The sequence below is a fragment of the Enoplosus armatus genome, chromosome 4, assembly GCF_043641665.1.
Source record: "Enoplosus armatus isolate fEnoArm2 chromosome 4, fEnoArm2.hap1, whole genome shotgun sequence".
NCBI lineage: Eukaryota > Metazoa > Chordata > Actinopteri > Centrarchiformes > Enoplosidae > Enoplosus > Enoplosus armatus.
This window is the reverse complement of record NC_092183.1, coordinates 10,785,541-10,808,514: the sequence shown is the minus strand read 5'-3', so window position 1 is coordinate 10,808,514 and position 22,974 is coordinate 10,785,541. Positions and strand designations below refer to the sequence as shown.

The 22,974-nt window shown below is 40.9% G+C and overlaps 1 protein-coding gene across 1 annotated transcript in view; it reads left to right on the top strand.

Annotated features, from left to right (window-relative positions):
- Positions 1–22,974, top strand: part of dock8 (dedicator of cytokinesis 8) — a 47,093-nt gene that overhangs the window by 20,626 nt on the left and 3,493 nt on the right. Inside the window, exons 19-45 of the mRNA XM_070905081.1 lie at positions 259–493; positions 1,168–1,332; positions 1,464–1,639; positions 1,931–2,023; positions 3,035–3,130; positions 3,690–3,839; positions 4,137–4,250; positions 4,452–4,607; positions 5,103–5,242; positions 5,607–5,770; positions 7,848–7,999; positions 9,331–9,513; positions 9,726–9,855; positions 10,236–10,323; positions 10,477–10,573; positions 10,826–10,960; positions 11,131–11,283; positions 14,154–14,312; positions 14,448–14,548; positions 15,955–16,147; positions 16,767–16,910; positions 17,734–17,865; positions 18,245–18,379; positions 18,851–18,940; positions 19,253–19,489; positions 19,609–19,752; positions 20,879–20,985. Of these exons, the coding sequence (XP_070761182.1) occupies positions 259–493; positions 1,168–1,332; positions 1,464–1,639; positions 1,931–2,023; positions 3,035–3,130; positions 3,690–3,839; positions 4,137–4,250; positions 4,452–4,607; positions 5,103–5,242; positions 5,607–5,770; positions 7,848–7,999; positions 9,331–9,513; positions 9,726–9,855; positions 10,236–10,323; positions 10,477–10,573; positions 10,826–10,960; positions 11,131–11,283; positions 14,154–14,312; positions 14,448–14,548; positions 15,955–16,147; positions 16,767–16,910; positions 17,734–17,865; positions 18,245–18,379; positions 18,851–18,940; positions 19,253–19,489; positions 19,609–19,752; positions 20,879–20,985 (3,869 nt within the window). The remainder of the gene's footprint in view (positions 1–258; positions 494–1,167; positions 1,333–1,463; positions 1,640–1,930; positions 2,024–3,034; positions 3,131–3,689; positions 3,840–4,136; positions 4,251–4,451; positions 4,608–5,102; positions 5,243–5,606; positions 5,771–7,847; positions 8,000–9,330; positions 9,514–9,725; positions 9,856–10,235; positions 10,324–10,476; positions 10,574–10,825; positions 10,961–11,130; positions 11,284–14,153; positions 14,313–14,447; positions 14,549–15,954; positions 16,148–16,766; positions 16,911–17,733; positions 17,866–18,244; positions 18,380–18,850; positions 18,941–19,252; positions 19,490–19,608; positions 19,753–20,878; positions 20,986–22,974) is intronic.

Below are 22,974 nucleotides of genomic sequence, written 5' to 3'. Positions count from 1 at the left end.
TGATGACTGTCTTTTTTGCTTTTTTTTCCCCCTCTTTCTCTCTTTGTCTGTCATCCACACAAGTAGACTAAATATCATATGCGCACACACAACAAGTGTCCACTCTGCTGTAGTAAGACATCCACCCTGGAGCATTACATGCGCGCTGTCTTGTTACATTTGTTCCTCTGTCTCTTTCGCTGTTCCTCTGTCACTTTTTATCTCTCTGCTTCCCCTACCAGTCCCACGCTGTAACAAATCATCCCTTTTCTGTACCAGGACAACCACCTGGAGCGTTTCTTCACCCTCTGCCACGCCCTGGAGGGTGGAGCGACATTCCCGCTGCGGGTCAGGGAGGAGAAGATTCCAGAGAACAAGCTGGAGCATGAGCTGAAGCTCAGCATCATCTCCCTGTCCTCCTCCAGTTTAGAGCCTCTGGTCCTCTTCCTTCATCTGGTGCTGGATAAACTCTTCACCCTCATCATGCAGCCCATGGTCATCGCTGGCCAGACCGGTGAGGAGTTAACGTGACTCAAATGTGAAGTCAATGTTGCTGCAGAGAAATGGCACCTTTTTCTTGGGAAATTGTTACAAATAGTGCTGAAACAATTTTTCTATCAATCAATTTCTCATTTATTAAGCAAGGATGTAAAACATCCCCTTGCTCCAGGTTCTCCAAAGTGTTGATGTTTTGGGCAGGGCACAGACAATATATATTGGTACAAGCATTGAGCGCTTGTTCGGTCTACAGTACAAAATTTGACAAATTCTCAGAGCTAAAGGTGGCCGCTTCAGATTTCTAGTTTTGTTGAACAACAGTACAAAACTACAACAGTACAAAACTCAAAAATACTACGCTTGAAATGATATGAAACAGAAAAAAATCCAGCATATCATCGTATTTGAGAAACAAGAACCAATGAATGTATGGGATTTCTTTCTTGATAAATGACTAAGTAATATTATAGTATTATAGTAAGTATCAAAATTGTTTCAGATAACATTTCTGTTGATCAACTACTAGCTTAATCAGCTAATTGTTTTAGCTAAGTGATTCAATTTTTAAGACTAAGGAACGATAGCGTTTTATTTGTCAAGATGATATTTTTGATAATATTCTGCCCCAACCCGTTATTGATATAACAGTTGTAACATTTTTGCATGCATGTTTATGTCTGTGTCCTACAGCCAATCTGGCCCAGATAGCCTTTGAATCCGTGGTGTCTATTGTCAACAGTCTTCATAACAGTCAGGAGCTGATCAGGGACCAGCAGGGTAGGAACAGCCTCTTGGCGACCTACCTTTACTGGGTGTTTCGTCTGCCTGATCCCCCTCAAGACATGCAGAATGCAGGTACTGACATAAGAATTCGTATGAATTTGCTCACTTTCTTTTTTCTTCAGTTTGTAATTTTCCTTTGATTATATTTGCTGTGATTATTTTAAGAATTAAAATGTTTTGTGTGTCTATGGGCCTATGTTCAGGTTCAGGGAGTATGATACCTTCGGCAGAGAGCCGTTACAGCACCATGGGTCGGGCCACAGCAGCCACAGTTGGCAGTATGCTTCTCCAGTCCAGAATCCGCAGCAGCAGCAACCCTGACATCCCCGCTCCACATACCGCTGAAGATGCTGAGGTCAAAGACATCCTCTCTGCCAAGGTACAGAGGGTTTCTCCAAATCCAATATACTGAAATCTCTCAGCAGTCACCCCACATCACAGAACCTTGATTTGCAGTGAATTCAAAGAGTCTATGTATGACAAATCATACACGCACACACACACAGTGCAGTGTGTAAATATCTCAGCATGCTTGCACATACACACAAAAGTCATTTGCTATTCATCCCCACCGTACATTAGGTATTGTAATAGGCCACTTGACGCCCACTCTAATGAGTGCATCCATCACGTTCACTGTGATGGAACCTGCGTGTGTTTCTGTCTCCAGGGCCACAACAACCCAGGCAGCCGCATGTCCACCTATGTGGACGTAAGCAACCACCAGAACCCCACAGGAAGCACCAGGCCCTCCAACAGAAAGGTAAAAAACTTCTCCCCTTACTATCATGGTATGTGGTATGTGAGATAATACACCACAGGTTCCTGACTACAGTTTGGAGCACCTTGTTGCAGACATTTGCATATTAATGAGAAAAAAATCTCATTAAATAATTAATCTACCATAAAAGAGAACTGATATCCCTCTGTTCTGAACATTTTGGATGGTAATATCAATTGTCCTCTTAAAATGGAAATCAGAGCTTCAAGATGTGAACCGATGATGTCAGTTGAAAATTACATTTATTCAGAGACTGACTCTGTGGCCCTGTAGACGTTTAATATATTCCATCCAAATTAATTTAATCTGAAAGTTGCCTCACAGCTGTTGTTCAGAAAATATACTGTAGGTGATAGTATTCACTGTCTCTGGAGCAGCTCCACCATTTGTATAAAGATTACATTATCACTGCAGTGTTGTTTCCCTGTTGCTTATCATTGGAGAGACTTATTCATATTCACAAATTGAAACTGAGTTATACACTAATATAGTATTTTGTGGTTGTACTATAATATGGTAATACATTCTATTTTAGGATGGATTTAGCCTGTAATGCTTAAATAATTGCTGTTTATATTCTTACCATTCATTTACAATGTGGAGAATAATTGATTCACTGGTTACATTTAATTAGTTTCTTGTCTTATACTTAATTCCAAAAAACGTTTCTAAAGAATTCTACTTCTTACTGTTAGGATTATGCATGTAATCAACAATACTCAGACTTTAAACATCCCACTGTACAGCTTAATCAGTAGAGCTTTCAGCCACCAGTTCCCTCTGGTAACCACAGGGTGGGAGTGTGACACTGAGGACACCGGTGATGAAGCTCTTTTGGTTAATGTTTTTTTTTTCCTGTTGAAAGCTCAGCCAGTATTTCAAAATTATTTCATAGTAATATACAGTATAGTACTTGCAGGTACTGTTTAATGAAATATTCTTGATTCCATAAGGCTGTTTCTCACCACAGTTTGTGTATGTTCTCTCTTGCAGCAGTTTCATGAGGAGCTGGCCCTGCAGATGGTCGTCAGCACTGGAGTCTGCAGAGAGAACGCGTACAAATATGCCTGGTTCTTCTTTGAGCTGCTGGTCAGTGTGCTTTTTTTTTTTTTTAGGAATTTGCAGAGGGTGTTTTTTTTTTTTATTGACTCTTGTCAATGATAAATGGATGAAGTAATAAAAAAGACTCATACCAAACAATACATGACCTCGTGGCCACACACCTTAGAAGATAAATGACGGTTTCATTGTGTGATGAATAAAAGGGCATTTTTAAAATCACTGTAGTCTGTAATTTATCAAGCTGCATGACAATTTATCACTCTTTTGGAGTTTTGGAAGTGTATCATCACTCACATTCACTCTCACCCCTTCAGTTCATCTCACTTATTTATGTTTCTTCCTTCAATAACTTCACTACAGGATGCTCACTTATAATGATAATGAAACGTTGCTCTTCTAGTATCAGGTCACCATTTTTTAAGAACAATCAACTTTGCATCTGTCTGTTTACTTGACAAATGAATGACTTGGATATTCATCACTGTTGCTTGCAATTAACATGCATTTCCATGGTATTCCCTCTTTTGTTTTTAACTGATTCTCATTTGTTATGTGCATATGTGTGTGTGTTGATGTGTGATTGCAGGTGAAAAGCATGGCTCAGCATGTGTCTCATCTCGACAAGCACAGCGTCCCTCGAAGATGTCGCTTCTCTGACCGATTTAAAGATGACATCACCACCATTGTCTCCGTGGTTACAGCTGAGATTGGGACCATCCTTGTCAAACAACATAAAGTAAGGAATATAATGATGATGATGATGATGATGATGATGATGATGATGATGATGACAATGCATTTTGCTCATCAATACCTCAGTCAGATGAGTGTAACTTAGTTTTACTGCTCCTGTTTTGGAACAAGCAGTTTCAGCCTCAGTATACATGTTGTCATTGTCCTCCAAACAACAGGGAGTTGGAAGTGCTAATTATATTTGCCTCAGTGGTATCAAAAGCTCAGCTTTCACAGCTAGATTCTTGGCAAGATCCACACGATGTTACTGATTGCTGTTTGTTGACTGTTGTTGTTTTAGGAGGTAGAGCAAGCAGAGAAAGTCAACATCAGCTTGGCCTTCTTCCTCTACGACCTGCTGTCTCTCATGGATCGAGGATTTGTCTTTCAGCTTGTGAAAAACTACTGCAACCAGGTAAAATAATGCTGATGTGTCTTTAAATACATGTATTCAGTAAGTTCCACCCATGGGAACTATTTCTTGGAGAGGCTTCCATGAGCATGAGATGTCTTTTTTTTCTTTAACTGTTTTTAAGGCATTTTATTTACTCTCTGTATATGTTTTCAAATACTACCATGTATTAACTGATTATTTTCTGCTCTATTTCCCTTCTAGATGTCAGCTAAGAGTGTGTCAATGCCAACGTTGATTAGCATGCGTCTGGAGTTCCTGCGAATCCTGTGCAGTCATGAGCACTACCTCAACCTGAGCCTCTTCTTTAGCAGCCCTGCCTCCGCTCCTGCCTCACCATGTCCATCTATATCCTCACAGGTCTGTCCACTTGTCAGTCAAATTTTGTATTTATGTGTATTTGTAATTCAGGCATTCAGGTCACTGTTTCATCATTGACATTGAATAAATACTACATTTATTTATTTATACAGCCGTAAAACAAAAGGTTCTCAGAAGGTTTCACAATCTGTACAGGGTACGACACCCTCTATCCTTAGACCCTCTGTTTCCACAAAGAATTTTATCACAGCTGCAAAAAATAATAAGTGAGGAGTATAAATGTTTGGGCTCTCATGCTTTTACATGTACATTTAAGATAAGACATCTAGGAAAAAATACAAAGGATTGCTAAGGAGAATTGAAAAGGGGAGTTTAGGGAGTCATTAGATAGAGTAGATGAGATTAGACGGGGTTCAGTTTAAAAACAGCTGTTTCAAATAGACTTTACTTTGCATTAAGGAAAAATCGTGCCCTATTTCTGTTCCTGACCCTCTCATTGTGTCTGTCACCCCTTCATTTCATCGCTCCATTCAGAGTTCTGGCTCGTGTAGTTTCCAGGAGCAGCAGAGGATCTTGGGGCTGTTTGAGCTTTCTCAGGAATTCAAGCAGCAGCACTACCTCGCCGGTTTGCTGCTGACAGAGCTCAGTGCCGCCCTAGACATGGAGTCAGAGGGGTATGGAAACATGGATACCTTCAAGTTGTTCCTAAGATAATACCTCCTTATTAGCTTGTTATTACAAAGCTATAATGTATGTAGAGTTCTGTCCACTTTCTTTCAAGGTTCCCACATAATTGACATTGCCTTCCACATACAGATTGATCAAACTGTTGCAAGTCACAAATTAAAGAAAATCACAGACTCAGGCTTGCAAACACTCGTTTGCTCACACATATTCTGAATAATTGCTTTGATATGGACACATTCTATAAAAAAAACTCCAAAAATTGCCAAAGAATGTATGTAACCTTTGTAAATGTTTGAATCCTGTATACTGTGTAATTGGTGGATTCAATAAAACGTGTATATGTGCTCACAGGGGAAAGGTCCAGAGAAAGGCCATCAATGCCATCTACAGCCTGCTGTGTTCTCATGATCTTGACCATCGCTGTATTAAACCTGAGGTCAGAGCCAAGGTGTCTGCTCTCTACCTCTCCCTGGTGGGGATTATCATTGACTCCACCAACTACCTGGACTTCACTGGTATGTATACAGTGCATCCGGAAAGTATTCACAGCGCTTCACTTTTTCCACATTTTGTTATGTTGCAGCCTTATACCAAAATGGATTAAATTCATTTTTTTCCTCAAAATTCTACACACAACACCCCATAATGACAACGTGAAAAAAGTTTATTTGAGATTTTTGCAAATTTATTAAAAATAAAAAACCTGAGAAATCACATGTACATAAGTATTCACAGCCTTTGCTCAATACTTTGTTGATGCACCTTTGGCAGCAATTACAGCCTCAAGTCTTTTTGAATATGATGCCACAAGCTTGGCACACCTATTTTTGGGCAGTTTCACCCATTCCTCTTTGCAGCACCTCTCAAGCTCCATCAGGTTGGATGGGAAGCGTCGGTGCACAGCCATTTTCAGATCTCTCCAGAGATGTTCAATCAGATTCAAGTCTGGGCTCTGGCTGGGCCACTCAAGGACATTCACAGAGTTGTCCTGAAGCCACTCCTTTGATATCTTGGCTGTGTGCTTAGGGTCGTTGTCCTGCTGAAAGATAAACCGTCGCCCAGTCTGAGGTCAAGAGCGCTCTGGAGCAGGTTTTCATCCAGGATGTCTCTGTACTTTGCTGCATTCATCTCTCCCTCTATCCTGACTAGTCTCCCAGTTCCTGCCGCTGAAAAACATCCCCACAGCATGATGCTGCCACCACCATGCTTCACTGTAGGGATGGTATTGGCCTGGTGATGAGCGGTGCCTGGTTTCCTCCAAACGTGACGCCTGGCATTTACACCAAAGAGTTCAATCTTTGTCTCATCAGACCAGAGAATTTTGTTTCTCATGGTCTGAGAGTCCTTCAGGTGCCTTTTGGCAAACTCCAGGCGCGCTGCTATGTGCCTTTTACTAAGGAGTGGCTTCCGTCTGGCCACTCTACCATACAGGCCTGATTGGTGGATTGCTGCAGAGATGGTTGTCCTTCTGGAAGGTTCTCCTCTCTCCACAGAGGAACTCTGGAGCTCTGACAGAGTGACCATCGGGTTCTTGGTCACCTCCCTGACTAAGGCCCTTCTCCCCCGATTACTCAGTTTAGATGGCCGGCCAGCTCTAGGAAGAGTCCTGGTGGTTCCGAACTTCTTCCACTTACGGATGATGGAGGCCACTGTGCTCATTGGGACCTTCAAAGCAGCAGAAAGTTTTCTGTAACCTTCCCCAGATTTGTGCCTCGAGACAATCCTGTCTCGGAGGTCTACAGACAATTCCTTTGACTTCATGCTTGGTTTGTGCTCTGACATGCACTGTCAACTGTGGGACCTTATATAGACAGGTGTGTGCCTTTCCAAATCATGTCCAATCAACTGAATTTACTACAGGTGGACTCCAATTAAGCTGCAGAAACATCTCAAGGATGATCAGTGGAAACAGGATGCACCTGAGCTCAATTTTGAGCTTCATGGCAAAGGCTGTGAATACTTATGTACATGTGATTTCTTAGTTTTTTATTTTTAATAAATTTGCAAAAATTTAAAAAAAACTTTTTTCACATTGTCATTATGGGGTGTTGTGTGTAGAATTTTGAGGAAAAAAATTAATTTAATCCATTTTGGAATAAGGGTGTAACATAACAAAATGTGGAAAAAGTGAAGCGCCGTGAATACTTTCCGGATGCACTGTACAAACACACAAGCGCTCTGAGACATAAATTGCATACATGCTCATTCAATTACATGCACCTCAAGTAAATGTCATGTTGTAATTTTTTGCATAGCCACATACAGTACATATAAACTCAAATTATTCATGGTAGATCAACACAGTGGAATTGGTCCTTTGCCCTTACTGAAGTACACCGTTTAAGTATCAATTTGTCATACCCACTGTTGTGTACTGTATTTTTATCAGATTTTATTTGATCCACTTGTATTTTAACTTTATTTCTTTGTTATGTATTGTGTGTTATGTATTAGTTCGTTCCCCCTCCTATTGACATAGGAATCAAGCATGTGTTAATGCTTGATAAAGACTCAGTAGTGCCAGAAGATTTGTACAGTAAAGGCTGTAATCCTCTCTTCTTCAACATATTTGACCCCTGTTTGTCTCCGTAGTTTCTGACACACGCGGCGGGAAAAATAAGACAGGCGGACCTGTGGATGACCTTGAAAATGTCCCACCCATCAATCAGTCCGTTGCCATGGCGATTGCCGGGAACCCCTTCAACACGCTTGGACGGAATGTTCTCGTTTCCATGGCATCCATGGTAAAATTCTGAAATAATTTCTTAATATTAAGACGACAACAGATTATAGTATTCTTTTTATTGCTGTTAAAAGTTCAAAAGTGCATGTGTGTGTGTGTGTGTGATTGTACCTGTGAGTATTCTGCCTCCTAACAGGTGAGCTGTACAGAGGTAGATTGATTAGCTGTCAGAGCCACACACACACTTCATCCATCCTGAAAAATCACACACACACACACATACACGTCTGCGGGAGATGGTTTATGGGCAGGCATTGCCATCATAAGTGAACAGGGCCGTCCACCCTGACAAACACATCCATCAAGTGTAGCTACAGCAACAACACAGGCACTAAAACTGAACACTGCCATTCTCTTCCTCTTTCTCTGCTTCTTTCCAAGAGATGAATCAGTTCCTTGTATGTTGTAACATGAAATACTGTTGTGGAAAAACTGATTTTCTCACAACTGAGCCATCGGCCTGGTATCTATCACAAATCTAAACATGGCTGCCAGAGTGCTTGTTCCTCATTTTCAGGCAGTTCCCCTTCAAACAATGTTTGAGTTTTTTACTCTTAGCAACAGAAATGGTTTTTCACATGAAGCATATTTTCAAATAAACAAGTGATGTTTTTGATTATATGCTACAAATAATTGACGTTGGTTCTGGTGAGCTTCACTCAGAGACCTGGAAACCAGGTTCTAGGTGGGACACCTAGAGCACTAGGAGGTTAATGGCTACATTTATCAAAGCTGCCACACAGTGAAGCAGCAGTAGCCTTCTATAGTAGCAATTCATCATCACACGAATGAAGGTAAATTAATCTGCAGTAGATTTAACGCCTATTAAAATTGGGAAGAGAACCATACTTCACTAAAGCCAGTGTGGAAAGAAGTGGTCAGCCATGTTTGTGGTTTAGAGCTTGTTAGTTTGTTAGATACACTTGTCATATACACTGTATAACTCAATGGGTAGAGCAGGAGACCACACTGACAGTGTTATGGATGTGTTTCTTAGTAAGGGTCAGCTATGGAAAAAAAGTCATTGTGCAGGAAGGCATTTTGGAGCAAAGCATTTCTCTGGCTATCTGTTGTGTTATAATATACATTAAATATGATTAAAGGACGTCTCCACAGAAAATATTTACCTCTGTACCATACTGGACTCTTTTGTTTGTTTGTATGCATCACTTTGATTTCTTTACTGGTTGATCATATCCCAGTTTAGGTGCACAAACGGCAGATAAATGTATGGACGTTTGTGTGTATGTTTCTGAGTGAGTTTCTGTTCAATGACAGCTACATTATACTGTATCATACTGCATATCTGTCTCTCTCCTCTCCTCTTCCCAGCAAGGTAAATCCATAGCCACCCTGGCAGCAGACACCAGTCGCCACCTGTTGGTGTGTTTCCTGTGGGTGATGAAGAACGCAGATAGGACTCTGATTCAGCGCTGGACTGTAGATATGCCGCCCTCGCAGCTCAACAAGCTGCTGGAGCTCCTCACTATCTGTGTGTCCTGCTTCGAGTATAGGGTCAGTTTGCTTTGTATTGTTTTGCATTCTGGCATTTTATGTTTATATAACTACAGATGGAAACTTTGCATCAGGGATGGCTGTGTATTTGTACATCTTGCATGCATGTGTGTTTATCATACAGAACTTAATGATGAATATTTGTTACGAAATCTTAAAACTGTGCGCTTTGTGTTTGTACCTGGTGAATATGTGTTTATGTGTGTTTGTAGGGTAAGCAGAGCACTGACAAAGTGAGCACCCAGGCTCTGCAGAAATCGCATCAGGCCAAGATGCAGCTGGAAGAAGCCCTGCTGAGAGGAACGGGAGCTCGCGGGGAGATGATGAAACGAGTTGGAGGTAGTGCATCTCCTTGCAATTTAAGTAATGCCACTTGGAATTGCTTGTCTGTCAAATTTATATCTGCAACATTGCAAATTGTTGAACATGAACCACCTCCAAAACTAGTGAACACTCAGATTTTCAAAATGTTATCAGTATTTTATAAATGTGTGGTCAGCAAGTCACTGCAAGAACCAATTTCAAGTTACGCAGGCTATGCTTAGGCACTCTCAGTCTTGCTGTGATGGTCAGGAATTTTGTACAACTTATGTCTGCTCTGTGTTAAGCAGCATTTTAAATATGGGTATACTCTGGTGTATATGGAGACCAAGTAAGACTGCATGGATTCCTGTGATACACTGTTTTCTTGAAATGATTATCTGCTTTTGAATCCCTCACAGGAATGGATAGGACCATGGGCCAGAGAGAGAACCTACGATGGAGGAAAGACCTCACTCAGTGGAGACAGACCAACGACAGACAGGATAAGTAAGTTTTAACTTGCATGTCCGCCGTCCAGTTTTCAAAATTTCCCTTCTTGTCAATGTCTGTCCATCCTTCTCCCAGTCTTTCTTTTTTTTAGATTTTATTGCTTTCCTTTCCACTGTAAATATCTGTCTTACTCTCACCACCTTCCATCAGGACTAAAGCAGAGTTGGACCAGGAGGCTTTGATCAGTGGAAACTTAGCCACCGAGGCTAACCTTATAGTGCTGGACCTGCTGGAAACCATTGTACAGGTCAGAACACCTTTATACACTGTATGTACAGAACATGAACACATATAATGAAGTCCTTTGGCAATTTAGCATTTGGTATCAGATTGCACTATATTGTAAGCTTTTCTTAATGTTTTTATATTTAAAGCTTCATATTAAATGAGCAGTTAAAACCTTTAGTTTTGCATACCAGTAGCTTCCTAGTGTATCCACAGGTGTTACCATTTGTCTCATATGATTTGGTCATTTTTTCATGTCCTGTCTCTTGTCCAGGCAGTGCCATTGGCTGAGTGTAAGGACAGCGTGGTTGGCGGGGTGTTGAAAGTGTTACTCCACTCTCTCACCTGCAACCAGAGTACCACTTTCCTCTCTCACACCTTCAGCTCACTCAGAGCGCTTGTTGTCAAGGTAAGTTCATTGTGTGGGTGGGTGTGTACACACAAACGCTATCTGTGTCTAAATTAAATGTTCTTATTTGCTTGCAGGGGAAACTGCTGATGCAAGCCTGATTTATTTGTGTATATATACGTGTGCGTCTGGTTTCGATTGTCTGTATGTGTGTGTTTGTTTTTATGCAGTTTGGGGACCTGTTGTTCGAGGAGGAGGCGGAGCAGTGTGCGGACCTGTGCCAGAAGGTGCTACAGTACTGCAGCAGCCCTGTCGATGAGAACAGGAGCCAGGCCTGTGCTACCCTCTACCTCATCATGAGATACAGCTACAGCAATGCCAGTGTAAGCACACGCACAAAAACATCACACACAGAAGATGATCCCGCGTATATGTTCCAATGGGTTTTAAGGATGCACACACACACATAGAAACACCCACACAAAGCAAATGTCAGGCATGTGTTACCTTTCTGTCAGATAAAACCTTATCTAACATCTAAGCTTGCAGAAGAAATTGCATTTATGTCAGGCCAAATTAAATTTAAGTGCACATGAGAGTTCGAAATTGCTTGTGATACATGTTCTCCTGAACACACAGAAGCAGGGAGTCACACACATCTTATCCTATCTTCTCCACTTTTCCTCTCCTGCACAGCTTTAATGTCTTTTCCATGTCTATTTTGAGCGTGCCGCAGAAATTTTCTGCTGAAGGATGTGTCTCTGAGTAGAGCGCAGAGAGATATGTCACTGTCTGCCTCCCCATGTTCTTACCCCTCTTTAGCTAATGACAGCCAGACCTCTGTGTGTGTGTGTGTGTGTGTGTGTGTGTGTGTGTGTGTGTGTGTGTGTGTGTGTGTGTGTGTGTGTGTGTGTGTGTGTGTGTGTTCAGTACATACTGTATGTGTGAATGTCTAAGTATATGTGCCTCAAGGGCAGGGAGAGAGAGAATGTGAAAGGAGCGGAAAGGGGGAAATCACACTAGAGATGGAGAGAGTGTTTTTGCTAGAGGTGAAGGAGTGATGGAGGGAAATAAAAAAAGATCAGATCTGAAGGAAAGGAAGTTTAGGATAGAGTGTGTTCTTTCATTTTTTCTGCTAGTTCAATAACTGCTGTTACTGCAGTCGATATTTCCTGTGTTTACAGTCTGTTCACTTTAATGAAAGTCAGACACCAGCCTGTGGAGCACATTTACACACACACACACACACACACACACACACACACACACACACACACAGAGTATCTCCAGTTTAAAGAGAGTATTTCCCATCTGCGTGTCCAAGTGTATGTTTGTTTATGTGGTGTATACAGAGGGAGCTGTGATCTGAATTAGCGTAGCAGCCGTATGACTCATTCATACAGAACTTACTCTCTACCTCTTCCTTTGTTTATGTTTTCATCCCTTCATACGCCCTCGTCTTGCTCTCTGTCTGTCACACACACTTTTTTCCTCTCTCCATCATTGGCTTTCATTCTAGATTGTGGTAATAAAAAGAGTAAAATACCAGCCTTTTTATTTTTTTCCAGAAATGGAACAAATCACTAAAAACAGATACCTGTGGTTAAAGACTTGTCCAGTTATGGAAAGGTTGGAAAGAAAGCTAGAGGGAAAGGGGCAGATGAGAAAGAAAAGGAGAGAGAAAGACAAAGAGGGTTATGTGTTGACTTAAGCTATCATTTAGGCTACTTTTGAGCACATACACACGTACACACTGAGTTAGAGGGCAGTGATGGGTGGTTAGGCTCTGGCTCCATGCTCAGTTGAACAGAATGGGGCCGTAGAGATGATCCATGGGTGATTATGTCTCTGCTAATGGGAGATCATTTCCCGCTTAGCTGGTCATGCTGGAGATAGATGGGACTTCACACATACACGAGCACACTCTGTCTCTTACACATACACACAGTCCTCGCTGCGGAGGATGGAGGGGTGTTTGTCAGGCCTGTTACCTTGGACAGGTAGTGTGAAGGATGGAGAGACAAGGAAAGGGAGGGGACAAGGGACAGAAATTGAGGAGAGAAAATGACAAAAACAGCATCCCAATTTTAGTATTGCTTTTGATCCTTTTTCATTTGGATAGTAACATGTCTGTTGCAGCTCTCTTATTCTGTGTGGTTCTGTATTCTGTTTATGAGATACATAAAAAAATGAGCATGGCTCAAGAAAAGTGTTTCCAAAGACACTGCATGACTTGATTTAGAAAGATCCAACAATTGCATACACACAACATAGTACAGTGTGTAAGCATTTATATTTTCTATTTTTCTAGTTTATTTAGATTTTTTTATTGTCTCAGTAGGGAACCTGAAGGTTAAAAAAAAAGAATGGTTGAATCATCAGAAAGGATCCCCCTTGGTAGATTTTCACACCGTAAATATCAATATGACAGTGAAGCATGCAGATGTTTGCAGATGCAGATGCACATAATGCTCCTGCTTGATTCCCATATAGCACTGTAGCTGTTTTTTTATTCCATATATGAAAGTACATTTTGTTTAGATTCATTGTCGTACATTCATGTTTTTTAAGTGTGATCACAAGTATGTTCTGCTACCCTACTGTCCTAATGTTCCAAGAATAGAGCATGTTTTTAGATAAAGTAGTTAATTATTTAGAATGATTAGTGAGGATAAAAGGATAAAACAACATCTAATAAAGTGAGTAGTAGTAGTAGCAGTAGTAGTAGTAGTAGTAGTAGTAGTAGTAGTAGTAGTAGTAGTAGTAGTAGTAGTAGTAGAAGAAGGAGAAGAAGGAAAAGCAGTGGTAATATTTGTATGTCAGATATGTTGCTTACACCAGTAATATATTAGGACATAAGAATTGTATAATGTATTTTATGGGACATTTTTAAAGACTATCATGACATTTGAAGCACAAACGGTACTCTGAAACTCACAAACATAATGGTCTGAGCCTCTTTTATTAAAGTAAATACATACCCTGGCCATTATTGGATATTTTATGGTAACTAAGCAATTTAGAGGCAAAATATAGTCAAATACATCCAGAACAATGAATGTTCGCATTCTTGCAAGCAGCATTTGTCTGTTACATGTTAGTGTGCCTTGTCTAGTCATTTAATATATTACATATTTTAGCTTGCAGGGAATGCGTCAAAAGGAAATAAAGCTTTTAATTTTGGAGTCTGTGGATAAACACTGCAAAAATGTTAAACACTGACATTCACTGCGGTCTCCTCTGTCTTCGCCAGAACTTCTCAAGAGTGAAGATGCAGGTCACTATGTCTCTGGCCTCGCTGGTGGGCAAGTCATCAGACTTCCAAGAGGAATACTTACGCCGCTCACTCCGCACAATCCTGGCCTACGCAGAGGAAGACACTGAGATGCAAAACACTCAGCTGCCCTCACAGGTATAAAATAATGCACACAATCACACACACACACACACACACACACACATACACACACACACTACTGTATTACATTGCTGATATTGATTGTATTGTGGCCTCTTGCCTGCCTTATGTGTTTGTCTGTATTTTCAGGTGGATGAGCTTCTAAGAAACCTCAACAGTATTTTGTCAGACACAGTGAAGATGAGGGAGTTCCAGGAAGATCCTGAGATGCTCATGGACCTCATGTACAGGTGAGAAACACAAAGTATAATGCATAAAAGGCTGTCTCCGCATCTCTCTCTGTCCTCAGTATCTGTCCCTTTTATATGTCACTCTCTTCTCTCTTCCTCTCTCTCATCACCCTGTGGCTTCTCTCTATGTTATGCTGCTGGTTCCTATTTCTCTGTGGTCTGGGCTGTTTTGCCTCTATTTGGTGCCCTCACTATGGTAACCATGTGGTAGCAGTTTAGTCTTCTGTTCTGGCTTTGTGTATATGCAAATACAAACAGTGTGTGTGTATGTACGGTTGTGTGCGAGAACACGGACGGGAAACACTGAGACAAAGAGAGCATACATGTGCTGTATGTTGATTTAGGCACTTTACCTCAACATGCTCTAATGTCACCTACACGTGTCATTTATCATGCACCTTTCTGTTTGGGTTTTGGTCCCAGTCACCTGGTGAGTGTTTGACGGCTGCACAGAACGAGCCATTAGCTTTACACACTTACCTAGACTCACCCCGACATTTACCTCCAAGCTCCCAAACACGCAGGTCATTGATGTACAAGACATTTGGTCTCCAGATGCTTGAATTCATTTGTTAGTCTTTTAGATTTATTCCCATGTTGTTAGGCTAATGATTATTCATGCATTCCATGAACAGGAAACATTTTACATATTTTTTGTTGCCCATGAAAACACTAAGCGACCCAAATACTTACATTGCTGCCACGCTCACTCTCATGCACACGTTTTGTCTTTATATATTCACTCTCTGTCTGTAGACATACAATTATTCCTATACTGTAGGAATAAATTGTAGTGGGTGCCATTATGTTTTATGTGACAGATTCTATGGAGCACAATACACCATCATTACAAATGCTAAAAGGAATGCATAAAAATTAACCTGTGATATTTTAAGAAATGTAAAAGATGTCAAAAAGCTAAGTGGAAGCTGAATAGCTGAAAGTCTTCTGACTCATTAAAAGTTCAAATGAAATCTGTAGCAGAAAGTTTTTTGACTCACTCGCTTCAGTTCACTGACCTTTTTTTGTGTTGTCTGTACAGTATGTTTTAGTTCTGATTGTTGATTTACATTTATTTATATTTATTCACATTACAAATACATTAAGCTTTCTTTGTAGTTTTATTCCTCTCATATCAACATAAATGTCGTCACCAAATACATCATGGCTGCACTAACACACTATTATTATAACTAACTTTTTGAATCTTTACTGCTTTTGTGCTGTATTTTCTTAGTCTCCTTTTTATGTTGTATTTATTGTCTTAAAATTATTTCTATGCTGCCTTCTTGGCCAAGTCTCTCTTCAAAAAGAGATGTTAATCTCAATGAGACTTTTACCTGGTTAAATAAAGGAAAGAAAAGAAGAAAAAAACAACAATACCCTCCTTCTCCTCCCCTCCTCAGGATAGCCAAGGGCTACCAGACGTCTCCTGACCTCCGTCTGACCTGGCTGCAGAACATGGCAGAGAAGCACAACAACAGGAAGTGTTACACTGAGTCGGCCATGTGTCTGGTCCACGCTGCTGCCCTGGTGGCCGAGTATCTCAGCATGCTGGAGGATCACAAGTACCTGCCTGTTGGCAGCGTCACCTTCCAGGTAGAGAACACAAATAGATAAAGACACCAAACTAGCAAGGAACTAATAATAAACACATGTTCGGACTGAAAAAAGGAACAGTTACAGCCACACAAAATAAGCATTCATTATTTGTTTGTTGTGACTGTTGGTTGTTTTGTTGAACAAAGGCAAAACCTCCTCTGCACAACACACCACATCACACATCTCCCCACGGCTTATTTCCAAATTTGGTTTTGTGTGTCCAGAGGGGGGAGCTGTACACTCACAACGTCAACATATAAATATGGTCCCCTGGTAGCACTGCTTAACACAACGCCTTTGAAGTTGAAGGGGGGAAAGAAGGCAAATGTGCTCCTGTGGGAACATGTGAACAGAGTGTTCCCCTGAACTGAAAACAAACGGTTCTAACAGTAATTATGATGATGCCGTTATCGATGAGCTGTGTCACACGCAGGACCTCTGTGGCGCTTTGGTACAGGACACTCTGACCTGCAGCAGTCAGCAGGTTATTGATTGGATGGTCATCAAATTAGTTCCATTTCCCACAGTAGGACATCTCCTTTTAAAGTCAGCCATGTGATTGATTATTTGATTAAGAGGGCTAATTGATTGATTAGCTGACTGATTTTTCCCTCAGAACATCTCCCCCAACGTGCTGGAGGAGTCGGCGGTGTCTGATGACATCCTGTCCCCGGACGAGGACGGGGTGTGTTCGGGGCGCTACTTCACTGAGAGCGGCCTGGTGGGATTGCTCGAGCAGGCTGCTGAGCTCTTCAGCAATGTGAGACAATGAAGCTGCACTGATGTTTATGATATTTACTGTATGTTTATTGTTAACACAGAGAACCTGTAGCTGTCCCAAATCCATACTACATACCAATGCTTATCAGATTTTGAGTATGTAGTGTGCTAACACTGGAAAAGGGGGAAAAAAGTACTCAAAACAATCAGTGTAAAATTTAAACTAATTGTAGATGGCGGTGAAGCAGTTCCGAGAACAAAACAAACATATCGACTGAATTTTTGCCAAACATTTTGTTGACTCTTTAAGTTTACTTGGCAGTGTCATTCTAAAGTCACAGTTTGGTTGGCTTTACGCGTATTGCATAATTTCCAGCTAGTATGGTACAGTATGTCGCTTTCTTATCTGCAAAAAAACAGTATACTATAAAGATTAGTATATAGTATACTGTATAAAATTAGCAATGTAAGAATTTTGTGAAGATTTATCTTGTAGATCACCTTATTTTAGTAATGCTCATATACACAGTATCTATTCCTTATTTTAGATAGGAACTACATAACAATGTGCACCTCGCTTGTAGTCTTCTACATGTCTTCTGTTGCCGTACTGTTGAAACAGGCATTGAAGTAGACCAAGTCTTATACAGAAGAAGCTGTCCTCATGCTTTTACTTTACCCACAACCTTGAAGTTGTTTTAATCCAGTAACCATCAGGTTAATAGTTAATGCTAAGAGTAACCAGTGTTACAGTATGTAGTATCTAATTGGGGTTTGGCAAATGTTTGCATTGAGATGCAACTATTTCCTCTTTGTATACTGTATGTGGTCGTGCTAACCAGCAGTCATGCCTGTCTCATCAGGGTGGTCTCTACGAGGCAGTGAATGAGGTCTACAAGATCATCATACCCATCCTGGAGGCTCACAGAGATTTCAGAAAGCTGGCATCCACTCATGACAAACTACAGAGAGCCTTCGATAACATCATTCAGAAGGTAATAACTGTATGGCAGTGTAGGGCCTGCCTCATTAATTCAATTAAGGTTAAAGTAGAAATAATAATGACAGATACTGTAGTACTTCATGTAGAAAGGTCTTTTGCAGAATGGAATAGCAATTTAAAAACCTAAATTTTCTTATTCAATGCTTTTTAAATACATAGACGCTCATTCAGTCAGTCTCATTCATTAAATTTACTTAGGATAGCTAAACTCCTTGAAAAAGACAATTGTTGTTGAGCAATAAGAATGGTTTTGAAGTGTTCTTCACAATAAAGACCCCATAAAAAGGTTATTAACATAATGAGAAAGAATATGTTACTGATGTCATATTGATTAGGGACTAATATAAAACATCCTCTTTGTTTCCCTCCAGGGTCATAAGAGGATGTTTGGAACCTATTTCCGGGTGGGTTTTTATGGGGCCAAGTTCGGCGACCTGGACGAACGGGAATTCATTTACAAGGAGCCAGGGATCACACATCTGCCTGAGATATCACACAGGCTGGAGGTACGACAGGGGAACGTGTGTGAATATGCGGACCAATATTCATGTTGTGAATTAATATGTGATTGAGGTGGAGTGAAAAGGGAAAATGGTGCCTGGCTGGACTGTTGGAATCTGATAATGACTGAGGGAGTGCACAGAATGACTGAGGGCAAGACTCACAATCATCCATCTGTTTTTAGTGAGTTTTTAGAGAGCTTTGAATACTTGGAATTCATTTACATGCTTAAAAGGAGAAATAAAGTCATGAAGAGCAATACAATGTCAGGCCCACTCTTGAATCACATAAGTCAATGAATCAGTTGCTAAATTAAATTCAAGTTATTCCATGCTTTCAAGGGTTCTTTTAACATTCTATTCCTAAATGAGTAGCCTTGAATGGCAATGAAATCTGTTAATTTGCAAAAAAATCATGAAAGACTGTAATATGAACAATACTGTACGTTAACTACACAACCCCCCCACCACTCTTAGAACTTCTACAGTCAGTGTTTTGGAGAGGACACATTGGTGATGATCAAGGACTCTACACCAGTAGACAGAAAACAACTCAACCCCAGCAAAGTAGGTGACCGTAATGCCACACCACTGATTACTGCTACATGTCTGTCTGTACTGTAATAAAAAAATATGGGTGGTTGTATTTAATCTTTGTATGCAATGTTATGTTACTAAGAACATTTGATAAGTAAGAAAATAGTGCATTTGGGTTATTGTAAGTTTTTAGTTAAACACAAAACCAAACTGCTGTATAGGGTATGTTAAGTAGTCGGCATGAAGCAAAGGTATGTGCAAGGTGTATTTTTAATTTGTGTCTGTTATGTTGCATATTTTGGAAAAACTGCCAGTAAACAGTAAACCACCACTCGTCTACAGGCATATATCCAGATCACTTATGTGGAGCCCTTCTTTGATGACTATGAGATGAAAGACCGGCTGACAAACTTTGAGAAGAACTTCAACCTGCGGCGCTTCATGTACACCACGCCCTTCACCAAGAGCGGGCGGCCGCGGGGTGAACTCAACGAGCAGTACAAGAGGAAGACCATCCTCACCACCATGCATGCCTTCCCCTACGTCAAGACTCGCATCAACGTCATCCAGAAAGAGGAGGTAAGTGCCAAATTCATGGTGTGGAACATCCTGTCGCTTTTAAGTTAAGTTTCTCCTCATTTGTCGCTTGATGATCGCAGCAATGAATGTCTACAATATTGCCTCTCTTTTGTCTCCAGTTTGACCTGACTCCCATTGAGGTGGCCATAGAGGACATGCAGAAGAAGACTAGAGAGCTAGCCGTTGCTACACATAGAGAACAGCCTGATGCTAAGATGTTACAGATGCTGCTACAAGGCTCTGTGGGAGCCACCGTTAACCAGGTACGAGTATTGCATGTGTGAAGGCACCGCTTCTATTTTACATTACTGTGTGCTCCTATTACAGCTGAAATGATCACTTACTTCATGCTTAACCAAATGATGGCTGTTCTCCCAAAACGATTGCTCTTTGTATCATACATAGCCCATTTGTCCCCCGAGTGTTCCTTCTTAATGTGCAGGGTAAAAATAAACCAGAATATTTTACCTCTATTTATCTTATCACATTTACAGTTTCCATTGTAGTCACAGAGTGCAGGTGGGAGACATGACAGTGATCACACATCAAAGCCTTCACCCCATCCATAACCCTAATCCCTTCTTTGCTTTTCCCCTGATTTAGTTAAAACGTCAATTCATGGCCCCTCTTCCTTTCATGTCTCTGCTGCACGGCATGCTGAACCGGAGGTCTCTTTGATCTGATAGCTTCCAGGTCCTGCCAGCATGGTGAACGTTGGAGTAATGATGAAGCTAGCTATGGCGTCTCCGCTCCCTCCCCCTATGCTTTATCTTCCACCGTCTAATCTGACAGGTCCCTTGCTCCGACCTGATGGTTGTATACATAACGCTAATGCTCAGCAGCTCCGTAAACATATAACTCTTGACTGTAATCAGCACAGGAGGCTGGGTTACTGTGTGTGGGTCCGCAGACCAAGAGCTGAGGCCCAGGCCCAATGCGTTTATGATGCTAATCAGAGCTGTTTAACTGTGCCTGTCGTGATGCAGGCGCTGTGCGAGCGTGCTGTGGTTTTATGATGAATATAAGTTAGGATAACAAGATCTCATACTGGGCAAATGGGAGCCAAATGGTGGGTGTATGCAGGGTTAGCGGTGACATTAGCCATGCAGGAGGCTAATCATGGCTCCTTCTATGATCTGATATCTTCCTCATGTTCTAGTTCAGCATCTCGGCCCTTAGCTGCATTAGGCATTCAGTTAGGAAGTCATTTCCCCCAGTCTGAATGAGGGGCATTCTCATCCCTCCTTTTGTTCATACACTCTCAAACGCTTCCTCACTGACCTCCTCTCTTTCCTTCCTCCCCTCTGTTTTTGCTTTCTCTTTCTTTGTCTCTCTAACTCTGTCTCTTTGTTTTTGTCCCTTTCCTCCTCTCTCCGCCCCCCATTGTAGGGCCCATTGGAGGTGGCCCAGGTCTTCCTGAATGAGATCCCAGCGGACCCGAAGCTCTTCCGTCACCACAATAAGCTGCGCCTGTGTTTCAAAGAGTTTATAATGAGGTAAGTCACGATCAAAGAAACAACACCTTGTGACAACACCTCCAAAGTCATGCAAAAATGAGGAAAAACGCCACAAAAATCCGCCAAAACAAACCTAAACCTAATGGAGTTCACCAACTATTTTTCTTGAATTTGCATTTGTGCTACTCTTTGTTGTTACCAGTGTCTGGCGCAGGCTCAGTAGGTGGACGTATAGAACAATACTTCAAATAGATTTGTGAGTACTGAAAAAATTACTTAGAAGGAGTGAAAGTCTTCTCCAGAATGCTCTATGTATACGCCATTACCGGTGTCACTGTAGGAAGATAAAAGAGCACCGTAGACAACTGTGACTGATGGAGACCGATATCCTGCTGTTTAAGCGAAGTGTCAGTCAAGATATAGTGATTGAAGTGATAATATCCACCCAATTGCATACCAGTTGACAGTTAAAGAAATCAAACAGGTACACTAAGAGGAATGTGAAATACTATAACCCATTGTGACAGGGGATCTATTTTTTCATTTCCCATTTGACAGTGGAAGGTATTTTTCCTCATAATATCACTAAGCACTTTTTCTTCTGGAATTGCAGAGCTTTATTGCTCCCAAGAGTTTCATTATATTTTGAATATTCAGAACATAATTTAAACCACACTACCCACAGCAATGTGTCTGAGGAGATGCTGATGTTATGCAGGAGACGTGTGTCATTTGTGCTGGTGTGTGAGTGCGTGTGTGTGTGTGTGTGTATTGATGTGTGTGTGTGTGTTTGTATGCGTGTCCTTTCATCTTGTGGGTATGTGCTGTTTGCCTCCAAAGGGTGGTTTTCATTTTCTAACCCTCATGTCACATTCTAGCTGCATTTATTGCTACAAGCAGGTTGGCAAATATTTACTGTAATTTCAGAAAGGTTTATTTTCTATCCTAAATCCAGGCAAGCTGGCACTGCACCCTTTGTATGCCAATCTTCTTGACAGTGGCGTTGTAAAGGATAAAAATCCACTCAAGAAAACATTGTTTTCTAAGTTGGCCGTTTTTTTCCACACTGAATTACATCTCTCCCGTCACATACAGTACAGTATGTCTCAGGTCTCACACATGTTATCTGCTGAACAACTCATTACTCTAAATGCTACTTATTAACTGCTTACTCATTACTGAGTAATGCACTGTAATGTTCAGGGTAGGTCCACATGATATGGCTGCTCCAACATCCAAACAGTAAAAACATTGTTCTGATATAGATATGTGTCATGATGTTGCAAAATTGTATGTTCTATACAATGAACTGTGTTCGGCTTTTATGCATTATATCAGACAAAAACTCTACTCATGTAAAATTAAAACCTAATAACTTATTTTGATAAACTTTGACACAATAAGATTGTCATGATACGATTCCACCAATTCTCTTCAAGAAAACTCTTAACTGTATTGAATTCGAGAGGAAATTCCCTTTCTTCTTTCTTGAAAAATCAAAGTCAATGCATTTGTTCTACAAAATGGGCCTCAAAAGCTAATGTCATTTAATCTAACGTGTGTATTGATGGCATTTCTAAAACGTATTGTCTTAGAGATGAAGGCTTGAAGAGTGGAATATTTTGAGGGGCTGTTTGCTTGATTGACAGGTTTCTCACTTGTCTCAAACTGTGGTTTTGCTGCTGTTTAGTCCCGCCTCCCCTTTGCCCAAATTCGGATTATCTACCTTCAGTAACTGACACAGATGTCCTTTTTTAAGGTCAGCTCAGAAAAGTTGTGAGTGATGTTGCAAGGAAGAACCATGCACATTGTTTATTGTAGAAAGCATTCTTATTTAGTCAATTTTAAAATGAAGATACTTAAATATTGTACACACTCATTAGAAGAATTGATTTTAAAACATTTCAAACCACACAGTCAGATAGAGAGCTACATATCAGTAGTTTGTATTTATGGTTTGGAAAATCCTTTACCCTTGTGAACTGTCCTAAATGCACATTGCCCTCAGTATTTACTGTATACTGTTAC